Raw genomic sequence first — 14,418 nt, forward strand, 5'->3', positions numbered from 1 at the left:
GCCCACACAGAGAGACCACCTGGGGATGCCACAGAAGAAGGATGTCCGGTTGACATCTCCAACTGAGCTGTCCGGGCTCAGCCAGCTGCCAGCCAGCATCAACCACCAGAGTGAAAACACCTCCAGAAGATTCTGGCCACTGCCTTTTGAGTGTTTCCAGCTGAGACCTCAAACATTCTAGAACAGAGGCAAACAGTCATGACTGAATTCCTGACCTACGGAATTGGCGAGCATAATAAAATGGCTGTTTTATGCCACTAAGTTTTGGGGTAGTTTGTAATGTAGCAATAGTAACTGGAACACCATAGGACTTGCTCTGACCAGTGGAATGTGGTGCCGATTCTGTGTGTGCTCGTTCTGAGCCTGGGCTTTAAGAGCATCCTGGGTCCCTAATCATCCCCCTGCCCCCTCGGCGGTCTCTGACTTCTGCCAAGAGAAGAAAATGCCCTAGGTGCCCACTGCTCCCAGAACAAGGAGACACGTGGCATAATTTTGAACCCAACTGTTATGGGCTGAGTCGTGTGTCCTGCAAATTCATATGTTGAAGTCCTAACCTCTAATACCTCAGCATGCTGTGGGTCTTAGGGTAGGGTCTTTAAAGAGACGATGAAGTTAAAATGAAAGGAAAGGCCCTAACCCAATCAGACTGGCGTGTTTATAAGCAGAGGCAATCTGGACATACCCAGAGACACCAGGGATGCGCATGCACAGAGGAAAGCACATGTGAGGACGTAGCAAGAAGGTGGCTATTTGCAAGCCAAAGACAGAGACATCAGAAGCAACCAATCCTGCCAACACCTTGATCTTGGACTTCTAGCCTCCAGAACTATGAGAAAATACATTTCTGTTGTTTAAGCCACTCAGCCTGTGGTATTTTGTTATGGCAGCCTGTGATAGTGTGATTTATAATAAGAAATGTATATATTTGCTCTTAGTCCAGTTTCTGGCACAGAGTTCCTAAAACCCTTGGAATTTGCTAAGTAATGAGAGCAAGGAAGGTGTCTCTTCTTATGTTAACGAGGTGACTTAACCCCACCTAAGGATTGCCCAGAGAACAAACCATGTGATTAGAGGGTTGAACTTTCAATCCCACACTCCCACACCCACCCCACCTCTGGGGAGAGAGAGGGGCTGGAGGTTGAATCATTCCCCAATGGCCAATGATTTAATCAATCACGGCTCTGTAATGAAATCCTCCATAAAACTCCAGAAGGACAGGTTTTTCGGAGAGCTGCTGAGTTGGTGAACACGTGGGGGGGGGGGGGGAGAACAGTGCCTGGACACTACACGGCCGCTCCGTGCCTTGCCCTTTGCATCTCTTCCATCTGGCTATTCCTGAGTTCTGTCCTTTAATAAGAAACTGGGAATCCAGTGAGTAAACGGGTTTCCTGAGTTCTGTGAGCTGTGCTGGTAAACTAATCAAACCCAAGGAGGGGGTTGCGGGATCCTTTGATTTCTAGCCAGTCGGTTGGAAGCACAGGTAACCTGGGCTGGGGACTGGTGTCTAAAAGTCGGGGGCAGGGCTTCTTGTAGGACTGAACCCTTAACCTGTGGTAGCTGATGCTATTTTTGAAGTGCGTGTCAGAATTGAGTTGAATTTTCATACACCCAACTGGTATCTGGAGCTGAACATGGAGCCCAACACAGGTTGCGATCCCACGACCCTGAGGTCATGACCTGAGCCACCCAGGCACCCCTTAACTCTGTCCCTTTATCCTGCTTTGTTTTGTTTCTTTACAGAACTCATCACATATTCATTTTTCTGTCTCCCTCCGTAAAAGAATGCCTCCTCTATGGGGCCAGAGACTTTATCTTATTCACTGCCACATCCCCATGGCCTGGATTAGTACCTGGCATACAGTAGGTGCTCAATAAATATTTGTTAATAACTGACTGAATAAAGGAGTGTCCTTGCCTTTGCTCAAGCCATTCCCTCCACCTGGAATACCTTCCCTTCTCCTTCCTCCCTTTCCTAATGCCACATATCCCTTAAGACTAAAACCTAGCCCCTATTGCTCCAGGAAGCCCTCCCTGATTGGCTGGGCTCTGGGCCCCTGAAAAGTGGCTTATTCCTGCCCTTCCTTCACCACAGTACTCAATCTTAGGTATACTGTAGGGTTTGTGGCAGGTAAAGACTGAGGTGGAGACTGAAGACAGAAGAGAACAGGCCAGCTTTATTGGCATTAAGAAGAGGAAAGGGCCCTCCATAGGCTCTAGGCCGGGGTGGAACTGCAGGGAGGGCAGCCCGGACGCCGCGTCACTTCTTCCATTCCTTCTTCTCATAGTCCCACTGGGAGGCCAGGCCTTGCACAGGGTTGCCCTTCATATCCAGGATGCGCTGGAGCTGCTGGGCCTTCCACTCATCCGTCAGGGTGATGGGCTTCTTTGGGAACACTGCAGGTAAGGCATGGGGTGGGGACAGGGGTGGCTCAGGACCCTGCAAGTCTTCCACCCTGTCCCCCTGAGCCAGGGTCTCCAGTCACAGGGTTAGGACACCCCTTCCACCCTGTCTGTCCCCCCACCAGACTCCCTGCTAAAGCTTCATTCCAGGGACCTCTGGGTTCTGGTCCCAGCTCTGCCTTAGACTCACTGTGGGAATTGGGCCAAGGTCCTTCCCCTTTCTCAGCCTGCTTCCTTACTTTATGGCCCAATGGAACGGATCCAAATCCCAGCTCCACCCTCCCTTGCTGTGTGACCTTGAACAAGTCACTTCATCTCTGAGCCCCCGTTTCCTTCCCTGTCAAAAACAGGTCCTATCTCCTATGGCTGTGGGGATTGGATGAGTTAGTATGTATAAAGCAACTGGTACAGTGTGGGACAGATATTAAGTACATAATATATGGTAGTGATTATAATTACTAAGTTTGCTCCCCCTGACTGGGAAGAGCCCAGGATGAGATGGTTTCTTTTGCTTCCTAAGGGGGTTGGAGTTAGGAGGCGAGGAAGGGGAGTTCACTTTAGAAATCTGGGGAGGGCAGTACTTAACTAAAAGGCTGAGGCACTCAAGAGGCATTCTAGGTGCCATGATGTGTGCATCAGGGGAGATGGAGCTCCCTACACTGCTCAGACCTTACCTCCTGGTCCATCTGCCCCTGAGGCTGACTCAGCCTGTCTGACCTCCTCACCGGAACTTTCTAGCTCAGTGGGTGGGAAAGAAGGAAAAGATCTTTATGGCACCCATTAGCACCAAACACTGGCCTAGACTAGAATTCATCCTCATTTCATCCTCATGCAAGGCGGGAATTCCTATCACACTCTTACAGAAGAAGAAAAGTGAGACCGTTGGAGGTGAAGAGCTGGGGCAGAAACTGTCAGCCCTTCCCCAACAGCCCCTCCCCTGCTTCCGGAGCAGTGCTTCCTAGAGCCGAGTGGGCATCAGACTGACTTGGAGAGCTTGTTAAAATACAGATGGCTGGGCTCCACCCTCAAAGTGTCTGACTTGGTAGATCCAGACTGGGGCTGAGAATCTGCATTTCTAAAAGTTCCCAAATGATGATGTTGGTCCAGGGACCACACTTTGAGAACCCCTCCTCTGTAGTCATAAGCCGTTAGCTGGACATGTGACGAGCTAGCTAAAAACTACATTTCCCAGCTTCCCTTGTGGCTAGACATGGCCATGTGATCATTTCTAGCCAACAGGAGGTGAGCAGAAGGCCCGTGTGCAACTTGTGGACCTTAGAGAGGGGTGCATCCCTTTCCCTGTTCTTGGCTGGAACGTAGGCTTTCATGGCTGGAGCTGGAGCGGCCATCTTGGATGGCAAGAAGGAAGCCACATGTGGAGGACGGCAGTGCAACACCCCAGAAGGAGCCTGATGCTGCAGAGTCTCCATACTCTCCCCGGCCTTTTTTGTGAGAGGAACAAAACCTGTATCTTGTTTAAGCTCTTGTATGTTGGAGACTCTCTGTTACAGAAAAATTAATGGTTAATAACAGCAATCAGTAACAGCACCATTCAGGCTTATGTGCCAGGCACTGGCTTGCAGCCATTAAATCCTCACAAGAACCCTGTGATGTGGGCACTATTATTTTCATTTTACAGATGAAGGAATTGAGGCCCAGAGAAGTAGAGCTCCCACATCGCAACCCAGGCAGCCATGATCTGCCCTTCACCCTACACCACTTTGGGGGACTTTTCAAAACTCTGCAGGTGAGTGCCAGCATAGTTGCCCTATAAGAGCTGGGCTGGTGGCTCTGACCCCAAGGGCACGGCCCAGGCCTGCAGCAAGGTGAGGGGTTGCCACTCACCATAGACCCGCTGCCACCAAATCAGCAGAGCTGTGAATCCAAAAAAGAAGAAGACACAGCCCATCACTGTCTTCCACTCATTGGAGCGACGGTTCATCTCTGCGAAGGTCTCATGGAACTGGAGGCGGTACACTGGAGGCAGAGGAGGGGTGGGGAAGGGGGGGCCTTGCATGTATCCCTCTCAAGAACCCTGGGCCAAGTCTTGGCCTCAGGGATCCCCAGCCTCCCCAGTCTTGCAGCAGATGCTGTCCATTCAGCAAATTCTTATTGAGCATCTACTGTATGCAAAGCATGGCCAGGAACAGGCTCCAAATATCAGAGTCGTTTAGGGGCGCTTCTGGTGGGCAGGACACATCCCTCCTGTTTCCCAGGGTCAGGTCCTCCCCCCCCCCCCCCCCCCACCGCCTTACCTGCCTCTCTGCTCCATCTCCCCACACCACTCAGTGATACCCAGGATGCTCCATGCTCTCCTGCTTCCATATCCCTCCCCACGCTGTTCCTACTGCCAGGCAACACCCTCCTCCTCACCATTCAGGGCCAGCCAGGACATGCCCCCCTCTGGGAGGCCCACCAGGATTCTCTCTCTCTCTCTCCTTTGGGTCCTCACAATCCCTTGGACACACCTCACCCTAGCCACACAGCCTGTATTACGGTTATCCGGGTTTGTGTCAGCTCTCCCATTGACCTGGGAGCACCAGGCCAAAGCAAGAACCATCAAGGTGATTCACTCCTGTGTCCCCAGCATCACCTAGTATCTGGCTGTGCACAAACAGCTGACTGAATAAAAGAATAAATGAACAAATGATGAACTTCACCCCTCAGGTATGCATTCAGGTGTTTGGGGATTTCTGGTGTCTTGGGTGGGGGCCCTTCTTTTTTTTTTTTAAGATTTTATTTATTTTTATTTTTATTTTAGAGGGAGGTGGAGGAGGGACAGAGGGGGAGAGAGAGGGAGAGAGAATCTCAAGCAGATGCAGCATGAGAGGTCATGACCTGAGCCAAAACCAAAGAGTCTGACACTTAACTGACTGAGCCACACAGGTGCCCTGGGTGGAGGCCCTTCTTTCCAAAGTCACCCCCCAGCCCACTCTCCCCAGCCAGCCCCACCGTGACACCTACAGGCCACCTTCTCGGCATGGCTCAGCTGGGTCCAGCTGCCCTTCTCCTTCTCCTTCAGGGCCCGCTGCTCAGCGTTGAGCTCTGTGCAGAAGGGCTCATCAGGCATGGGGTAGGAGCGCTGGGCATGGTAGTTGGTGTAAGGGGGCATCTTCCGCTCGCTATGGGCTGCAGGCACAACAGAAGAGCTGAGTTCAGGCTGCCCCTGGGACATCCCAGCTCTACCCATACTATTTAAAAAGAGGGCTGCTTTTATTGAGCACTTACTGTGTGCCAGGAGCCATTCTAAGGCCTTCGGGTGAGTTGACTCATTTACTCCGCATCACTCTGAGCCAGGTTGAGATTGTTATCTCTCCATTTTACAGATGGAGAAACTGAACAGCTAAGTGACTTGCTGAAACTCACAGAGCAGTAAGGAGCATGGCCAGGGCTGTAATTCAGCCCCTCTGGCTTCAAATCTCATGCTCTTTGAGGTGAGGAGGGCATGTCAGGCAAAGGCAGTGGGTGGACAAAGGCTGAGTGAGATGAGCCTGAGATGGAAGATGTGTAACTGCTCTGCAAACTGTAGGGCACTATCTGCATGCCTTTGACCCCTGGTCAAGGGCACGCCTTTGGAGTCAGCTGGGTTTGAGCCCCAGTTCCACCCACCCAGCTCCAGCAAGCCCCTCGATCTCACTGTGCTTCGATGTCCTCCTCTGGAAGGTGGGGATAGTAAGAGAACCTACCTCACCCTGTTGTGGGAAGTTTCAGGACACCATACTTGAAAGGGTTAGCACAGTGCCTCGCAGCTAGAGGTTGGTTTTACTACTGCCTTCCTTTCCTGCAAGCTTTCCCTGATGGCTAAGCCCTGAAGGGCTCCGCGTGGGTGTCCAGGGGGTCCAGAGCAAGGCTGGAGGGTCTCGATAAAGCTTCCGTTTATTGATACCAGAGACGCCCACATGGAAGGCCTTGGTACTTCCTTGCCAGGACGGCATGGGACTGCTTTGACCCTTTTATTTTATTTATTTATTTATTTATTTATTTATTTATTTATTTATTTATTAAAGATTTTATTTATTTATGTATTTGAGAGAGAGAATGAGAGAGAGCACGAGAGGGAAGAGGGTCAGAGGGAGAAGCAGACTCCCTGCTGAGCAGGGAGCCTAATGCGGGACTCGATCCTGGGACTCCAGGATCATGACCTGAGCCGAAGGCAGTCGCTTAACCGACTGAGCCACCCAGGCGCCCTGCTTTGACCCTTTTAATATCTAGGTCTCTGGGCCTCAGTTTGTTCATCTGAGAAATGGAGATAATAGCAGAGCATCCACCTCACATGGCTGTCATGAAGTCTGAGTGTGTTAATCTGTGTGAAATGTTGATCACAGCTTGGGGTACATAGTAAGGGCTCAATAAATGTTATTCTTCTGGGGGTCCGGAAGAATATCTGGCTGAAGTCTCTCCTGTTTTAGGCCCCTTTCTTCTGACTAGGGTCTGGAAAGGAGGTGCAAGGTCCTTCAGCACCCTCCGCCGCAGGACAAAAAGTCCTTAGGGGCCTGAGGTTTGGGGCTCAGGCCCTGAGGAAGCTTCGAATGGAAGGGGGTGCTGTCAAATGAGAGCTCCATGTCCCAGAGGCATGTGGCCCAGGACCCAGGAGTGGGATTGTGGGAAATGGTCTGGGGCAGGCCCAGGGCAGCCAGCAGGAGCCCGAGTTGGACAGGGGTGAGGCGTGCGGGTCTTACCGGCGCTTCCTGGGCTATGCGTCCACCGCATCCCGGGTCCTGCTTTCTTCAGTACCAAGCTCCAGGCAGCTCTGAAGAACATCTGGGTGTGTGTGTGTGTGTGTGTGTGTGTGTGTGTGTGAGAGAGAGAGAGAGTTCTGCCCCACGTTGCCCTCTGCCCCTACCCACGGAGCCCAGACAGAGAAACTTTTTCACCGGTGCTATGGTGGGGGGCGTCCCAGGATTTCAAAGTCACCCTCATGCCCCTGACCCTTCCACTTTTGTCTGCTATCCTGATAGAGGTGGACGGGGGTCCTAGACATTTGGAGACCCCTCCTGGAACCTCAATTCACCTTCTGACAAGTGGGAGAAGGCCTAACTCCTGAGGCAGGGTCTCAATAGTTTGGGGCTGGGAGCCTGGGTTCTGGTTCCAGCCCCAGCTCAGCCAGGCCAACCTGGCAATCCTCCGTTTGCTCCCCCTCCCAGAGGAAACTGGGTGGGAGTCCAGGTAGGGAGGGAGCAGGTCCCAGGGCTACCTCTCTTCCTCACAGGGCCATCTGCCAAGGTCTTGCACGCCGGTCTGGCCCCCACCTCTTCCCCCCTAATTGGCTGCCTACGTGCTCACAGAGCCTACTCTGCTGAATCTGGTGGGGGGAGGGGACAGGCTGAGCCCAACCCCCTACCCCCCCGGGAAGTCTCAGGGTTTGGCATCCCAGGGGGGTTGGAGGTGGGAGGTGGGGAGAGGATTTAGAGGAGGTTAAGGACCAAATTGTGTCAGAAGGAGGAAGAGGAGCACACATCTGGGGAGAGGAAGGGAGTATCCCACTTCTGGAAAGAAAAAGGGCCCCCCACATCTGGGGAGAGAGAGAGGAACCCAATAATTAGAAGGAGGGGCTGTACCATATGTGGTGGGGGGAGGCCCACATCTAGGAAAGAAGGGCTCCCTGTCAGTGAAAAGTAGCCCCACATATAGGGAGAGGGAAAGAGTAATCTACATTTGGGGAAAGAGATGGCGCCCCACATGCGGACAGAGGATAATTCCCGGAGGAGTCCTCGACTCTGAGCTGCCCGAAGCCCCCTGATCCTCCTCGATGGCAGGAACCACACCGGCCCTGACCGACCGGTGACGAAAGTTCGGTTCCAAGCCGCATCCCTCACCCGCAGGCTCGGGCAGCCAGGCTCCCCCACCCACCCAACTTACTCACCTCGCGGCTCAGCGCCGAGGGCGACTTGGGTCTGCAGAGCGAGTAACGGAGAATGGGCCGCAGAGGGACCAGAGCGCGGGGCGCCCGCCCCCGGGCCCGCCCCACAGCCTTCCCCAAGGCCAACCCCTGCGTGGGAACGTCCTGCCTCGGTCGGCCTTGGGAGCGCCCAGCCCGCGTCCCTGGGGGCGCCCCGGCCCCCAGCCTGGGGAGGGGCACTGCGGAGCGAGTCTCCGCCTCAATTTCTCCGCCCACGGGCGTCCTGTCTCTAGAGACCCCCAGCCGACAGCGCCTGGGACTTAGCTGGCGGTGTGTCCTGGGCCGGCGCAGCCCTGAGTCTGGTAGTCAGAGGAGCTGGATCATCCTGTCTCCACACCTTTGTTCATTGCTGCTCTTTGCGCTTGGAATGCTCTCATAGGGACTTTGCAGACCAAAGTGTGGCCAACTTTCCAGCCCAGGCTCAACACCTCCTGCTCCAGGAAGCCCACAAGCATCTAGAATCTGGGAGCTGGACTGTAGTGTATCACCTTGCTCCCATGCCCCCACATACCCAGAGGAGGTGAAAAAAGCCTCCCTCTGGTGTTCAAATCTTAGCTGTGTGGCCCTCAACAAATGGCCTAACTTCTTCTTCTTCTTCTTTTTTTTTTTTTATAGGATTTTATTTATTTGTCAGAGAGAGAAGGAGAGCACAAGCAGGAAGAGCTGCAGGCAGAGAGAGAAGCAGGCTCCCCCCTGACCAGGGAGCCCGATGCAGGACTGGATCCCAGAACCCTGGGATCATGACCTGAGCCAAAGGCAGAGGCTTAACCGACTGAGCCACCCAGGCGTCCCAAATGGCCTAACTTCTGAGCTCCTGTTTTATTTTCTAGAAAAGGGAGCTAATGATAGTACCTACCTGACATAGCTGTTGTAAAGATTAAATAAGTCAACAAAAAAGCATCAGGCACATTAACTCAACAATTATTTATTAAGACTTATTACAGGCATTTTGAGTGTCTGTTGTTTACCAAGTTAAGTGCTTGGGGATATAGAGCCAAACAAAACTAAAAACAGTCCCTGAACTTTTAGGGCTCACAATCCAGTTCCAGGCAGTGAGAAAGGCCTGTGCAAAGGCCCAGAGGCAAAAAAACACAGGTGTGTTCAAAGAACAGAGAGAGGCCATCTTGGCCTGAGTGTGATAGGCAAAGAAAAGGGTTGGAGAGGGGCTAGACCTCCCAGGCCATGGTATGGATCTCAGATTTTATTTTATTTTTATTATATATTTTTTTAAAGATTTTTTTATTTATTTGACAGAGAGATACATAGCGAGAGGGGAACACAAGCAGGGGAGTGGGAGAGGGAGAAGCAGGCTTCCCACCGAGCAGGGAGCCCGATGTGGGGCTCGATCCCAGGACCCTGGGATTAGGACCTGAGCCGAAGGCAGATGCTCAATGCCTGAGCCACCCAGGGACCCCTTTTATTTTTATTTTATTAAGGATTTTATTTATTTGTCAGAGCAGGGGGAGAGGCAGGCAGAGGGAGAAGCAGGCTCCCCGTGGAACAAGGAGCCCACCATGGGACTCGATCTCAGGACCCCAGGATCATGACCTGAGCTGAAGGCAGACTCTTAACCGACTGAGCCACCCAGGTGCCCCTTAGATTTGATTTGATTTGATTTGATTTGATTTTAAATATTTTATTTATTTATTTGACAGAGAGAGACAGGGAGAGAGGGAACACAAGCAGAGGGAGTGGGAGAGGGAGAAGCAGGCCTCCCACAGAGCAGGGAGCCCGATACGGGGCTCGATCCCAGGACTCTGGGACCATGACCTGAGCCGAAGGCAGACGCTTAACGACTGAGCCACCCAGGTGCCCCACTTAGATTTTATTTTAAAGATGGGAGGCCACCAGAGGTAAGTATGGGAGTGATATGGTAAAATGGAACAGAGCATGAGTTCAAGAAATGTGTTGTGGGATTGTTAGAATACTAATGGTGGACTGATGAGTGAAGGCTGTTGGGTCCCTTCTGTGGCCTGGGTCCAGAGCCTTCTATGTCTGCCAGCTCTGGGCCTACAAGATGGGTCAGTGCCCACCTGTCCATCAGGGTCCCTGCGGCCTCACTGGCTACAGGGACCCACTCTAGCCAGTGTCTGGACGGAGGGGCTTAATCTCCAAGGGGTAGATGAGCCTAGAAGGGCAGGGACTCAGGGAAGGTGCTAGGGAGACCCTAGGGTGGGCAGGATGTGCATCTCCATTCTGAACTTCAGTAGCAACAGGCACAAAGCCATGAGAAGGCAGTGTGGGAGGCTCCTGGCTCTCCACGACATGAAACCCTCAGCTCCCAGGACTGGCTATGGTTACTCCTGGGAGCTGCTCCTCCCTCTTCCCCATTACCAAGGGAATTTCGAGTTGAGAGACCCCCCAAGAGGACCACCTTATCTCTTGGATGCTGACCAGGGTGTCCTGAAGAGTAGCCCTATGGACCAGGGACAAAGGAAGACCATCCTTCAGGCAACCTGGGGGCAGCATGCCATAAGTCTTGTCAGACCTTTCCAGGGGGTAGGCGGGCACTGGTTGCACCGGAGTGAGTGGCTGATGTGTAGGCTCTGATGCTGCCATGCTGGTGGCCAAGCTGCGCCATTTCTGGGCCTCAGTTTCCCCATCCCTCACAGGGCTTTGCACGAAAAGGCATTTCGGGAATGTGACCCTCTGTTCTGCCCTGCCTGCTTCCCCCACCGCCCTTCCCGCTCCCCCCACCCCCACCCTCTCGCATCTGTCGGAACTCTAGGCCCCAGATGCTGGGTGATGCTATGATAAGGAACATCTGTAGGAGAAGCCGGTCCCACGGCTGAGGATGAGGAGATGGAGGCAGGCCTCAGGCGGCTCAAGATGGATACAGGGCAGCACAACCACCTGCAGGGCAATGGTCCCGAACCTGGAAATAGTCAGGCTCCCTCATGAGGCAGGTCACTCAGGGGCCCTGGCTGAGGAGCAGGAGTCTCCCCTGGGAACCTTGGAGGGCACTAGAAAGGAGGGGCTCCCCATGGTGCATTACAGGTTAGCTACTGCGATGGACCTTGCATGGAAATGTAGGTTGAGGTTGCATAAACAGCAGGGATGGGAGGTGAGAGGAATCTGTCCCTTTCCCACTGGAGCCGCTGCTCTGCCCCTTCAGTGGGAGGCTATAGAAAGGGGCAGCTCTCACTCATTTTATCAGATCCAGGGAGGCCCGGAGATTCTGCCAAGACAAAGACCTGAGCTACGGCCTCAGCATCCTGCTCGTAGGACCCCCGACCCCCACTTCCCCCCAGCCTATTCAGGCTTCGGACAGGACCCACCTCTGGGCCCCCAACCCAGAGGGAATACTGAGGAAGACCTAGGCCTCACGCAGGACCCGAAGGCGAAAGTAGAAAAGGTGTTGGACAAAACGTCGGGGACCCCTACCCTCACCTCTCGGGAGCCCCAGGAGCCTGTTGAATAAGGGGAGGTCTGGGACAGGAGGGGCGCGGCCAGAGAGGCCGGATAGTCCGAGTCGAGGACAGAGGGGCGGGGGGGGGGAGCGAGGGGGAGCGAGACTTATCCTTAGGGGCGGGGACTGCAGTGTAAGAACTGGGCCCGGGAACAGCAGGGAAACGGAGGCACAAAGCGGTTGGGGCTAGTTGGGCGGGTGGGTGAACAGAGAAGGCATGGTCAGGATTGGAGGGCGAGGCCTATCCCGGTCTCCCGCAGGAAGGCGGGCTAAGTGCAAGGGCCTGAGATTCCCCAACCTGAGGCCTGCGGGGAGACGGGCTGCGCCAGCATGACGATGCCCAGGCGGCAGCGCAGGCTCGGAGAACGTCACGCGAAGACCCACAGCTCCAGGGGCCAGTCCAGAAAGCGCTTCCGCAACTGTGGGCAGGCAGGCCGGGTCATAACCAACGCCGAAGCAGGGCTGCCACGGAGAAGGCCTCTAATGGCGGGCATCTCGGCCCTGGGAACGACGCCTTGGGTGGATTTCGCTGGGACGGGAAGGGACCGTTGGCCTGGCAGGCGGAAGAAACCTCCTTCAGGCGGGTCTGACCTCTGCACCGCTCCAGCCCCAGGGCCGAAGCCCCCTGAGGAGGGGGCGGGGCTGAGGGTGGGGTCCGGCTGGTGGCAGCCAGGCAGCAACGGCGACTGGTCCCCCACCTGGCACACGAAATGCGCGAAGCTCGCCGCGTTCAGCGGAAGAGGAATTTTTTTGCCGAGCTGCAGATCTGTTTGGGGCGGACCCCTCTGCCTGTCACTCATGGCCCCTTAGCCCCGCCCCAGAGGCGTCAGTCCTCCCGCCCCGCCCACAAGCGGTCCTCCTTCCCGGTCTCGCCACCTGCCTTGTCACTCATACTACGCCACCTACGTCCCGCGTTTCCTCCCTCCTTTCCCGACCTCGAGCTGCGGGTCATCCCTACCCAGGCCCTCGGACAATCTTTTTGCCCCCTTCCTGCTGGGCTCCACCTGGCGGCCCAGCGCGCCGCCATCTCCAGCCCGGCCCTGTCCTGTCAGTCATTGCCGGCCCCGCCCAGCCGGGCGGGCCTTCCGGGCTTACCGGGTAACTGGCCTCGCCCCTACCGTGACAAGCTCCTCCTCCATCCCTCAGCCGCGGGCCGCCTGGGCCCTGTCAATACGTCCGGCCCTGCTTCACCAGCCACGCTAAACCCTTGCCCTGGCCTCAGCCCTGCTCTCTCAATCCTCTCTGGCGCCCCGCACGGCGACCGCCTCCACTCCCTTGTCCTGCCCAGCTGTCATCCCGCTCGCCGCCTAACGCCCCGGCCACGCCCCCTCCCTGTCCGTCACTGAGGTCCCGCCCACAGCGCGCACCGCCCCCCAGACCCGCCCCCGGAGGCCCGGCCCGACAGTCACTCCTCCCTCCTCTCGGGCGGGCGCCCGCTCCAGCCGAGCCCCGTCCGTCCCCCGAGCCCCGCCCCCCGGCCAGCTCAGGTCCCGCGTGGCAGTCAGTAGGGAAGCAGGGCGGAGCCCCGCGCGGAAGGCGGCTGCAGCGGCGGAGGAGGCGGAGGCGGTCCCACGGCGGGGCTGGCTCTGACCGCGGGAAGAGAGCGGAGCGGCCACTCGCCACCAGCCGCTGGAGGGGGTGAGGGTTCGTCAGAACTTGCTGCAATGAAACCCCGGCGCCTGGGTCCTCATCACCGCCCCCTCACCTGGGCAGATACATACAAACGCCAGGCGAACGACCCCCTAACTAATATCTGGGGCGGTGAAGCTGGGCCCCGGGAGGCCCACGTCTAGGATTCTAGTCCCAGCTCCATCCTCTGCTGGTTTCAGTCCCTCTTCCCCGCTCCCCCGACCACCACTGCCCCCACCACCACTCCCCCCATGGCCTCGGTTTCCACATCTTCACAATGTCAGTCAGACCCAAGCTCTGCTTATGGGCTGTGAGGGAGAATGCCATGCATGGTCCGAGCGGGGACCCGCCACACCAGTGACATACCAGCCAAGCTATGGATGGAGCTGTGGGTGGGGTGGGTACCACCTCAGAGCAGAGCAGGAGCATCACCACCAGGAAATAGTCCAACTTGGCAAAGGGGCGGGGGCAGTTAGGGGCTCAGACCAGTCCTGGGGTAGGCACAGATCCCTGCAGATCCTGCTCTGGGGCCCCACACTAACCTAGAACGGTTTGCAGCTTCTGCTCCGGGTCTTCCAGCGCCTTCTGTACCACAGGCCAAACAGGGTGCACAGAGCAGGGGGAGGGACCTGGCCAAATCCCAAGATCTGGGCTCTTGTCTTCTCTGGGGGGCTCATGGGCATGGTCATAAGGCCCCCTGATGTGGCCCAGGCATTTGTGGGGACAGCCTCATGGCCTCCTTGAAACTTCATTAGCACCCACTGGCCTCCCAATACACTTTAGCCTGATGTTCAAGGTCCCCCTGCCAAGCTCTCCAAACGCAGTTCCCCCCTCAACCTCTCCTCTCCTACCCTGCCCATGCCATGCTGCCCTTTAGCTCTTGGAACACGCTCTGCTCTTGCCCGCAGCAGTGCCTTTGTAACCGCTCTCCCCTCTGCTGACATGCTCTTCTCTCAAGAGCAAGACTCGTTTATTTCCCCTCTCATGTTTCCATCTGAGAAAGCTTTACTGGCCCAACACCCACAGACTAAGTTATGCTCCACAAACAAGTTTGTCAGTTCTTGTGGCCTCAACAATAGCT

The 14,418-nt window shown here is 55.4% G+C and overlaps 2 protein-coding genes across 3 annotated transcripts in view; one reads left to right on the plus strand and one right to left on the minus strand.

Annotated features, from left to right (window-relative positions):
* BCL2L1 (BCL2 like 1) overlaps window positions 1–9,087 on the plus strand; it is a 72,137-nt gene extending 63,050 nt beyond the window's left edge. Inside the window, exons 3-4 of one of the 2 annotated variants that reach the window (XM_064572969.1) lie at window positions 4,040–4,147; window positions 8,915–9,087. In XM_064572969.1, coding sequence (XP_064429039.1) covers window positions 4,040–4,147; window positions 8,915–9,043 — 237 coding nt within the window. In that variant the 3' untranslated portion in view covers window positions 9,044–9,087. Of the gene's footprint in view, window positions 1–4,039; window positions 4,190–8,914 lie in introns of those variants that run through there. The other variant, XM_064572971.1, reaches the window with a different exon arrangement.
* LOC123851658 (cytochrome c oxidase subunit 4 isoform 2, mitochondrial) lies at window positions 2,153–8,420 on the minus strand. The gene is made up of 5 exons (XM_045885569.2): window positions 8,264–8,420; window positions 7,080–7,161; window positions 5,365–5,529; window positions 4,246–4,377; window positions 2,153–2,394 (listed from the first exon to the last, which is right to left on the minus strand). The coding sequence occupies exons 2-5, from the start codon at window positions 7,159–7,161 to the stop codon at window positions 2,258–2,260; spliced, it is 516 nt and encodes a 171-aa protein (XP_045741525.1). The 5' UTR covers window positions 8,264–8,420; the 3' UTR covers window positions 2,153–2,257.
* Window positions 9,088–14,418: the final 5,331 nt, after the last annotated feature.

The sequence above is a fragment of the Mirounga angustirostris genome, unplaced genomic scaffold (genome assembly GCF_029215605.1).
Source record: "Mirounga angustirostris isolate CCGP_5_RB_7025 unplaced genomic scaffold, mMirAng1.0.hap1 SCAF_10, whole genome shotgun sequence".
Taxonomy (NCBI): Eukaryota; Metazoa; Chordata; class Mammalia; order Carnivora; family Phocidae; genus Mirounga; species Mirounga angustirostris.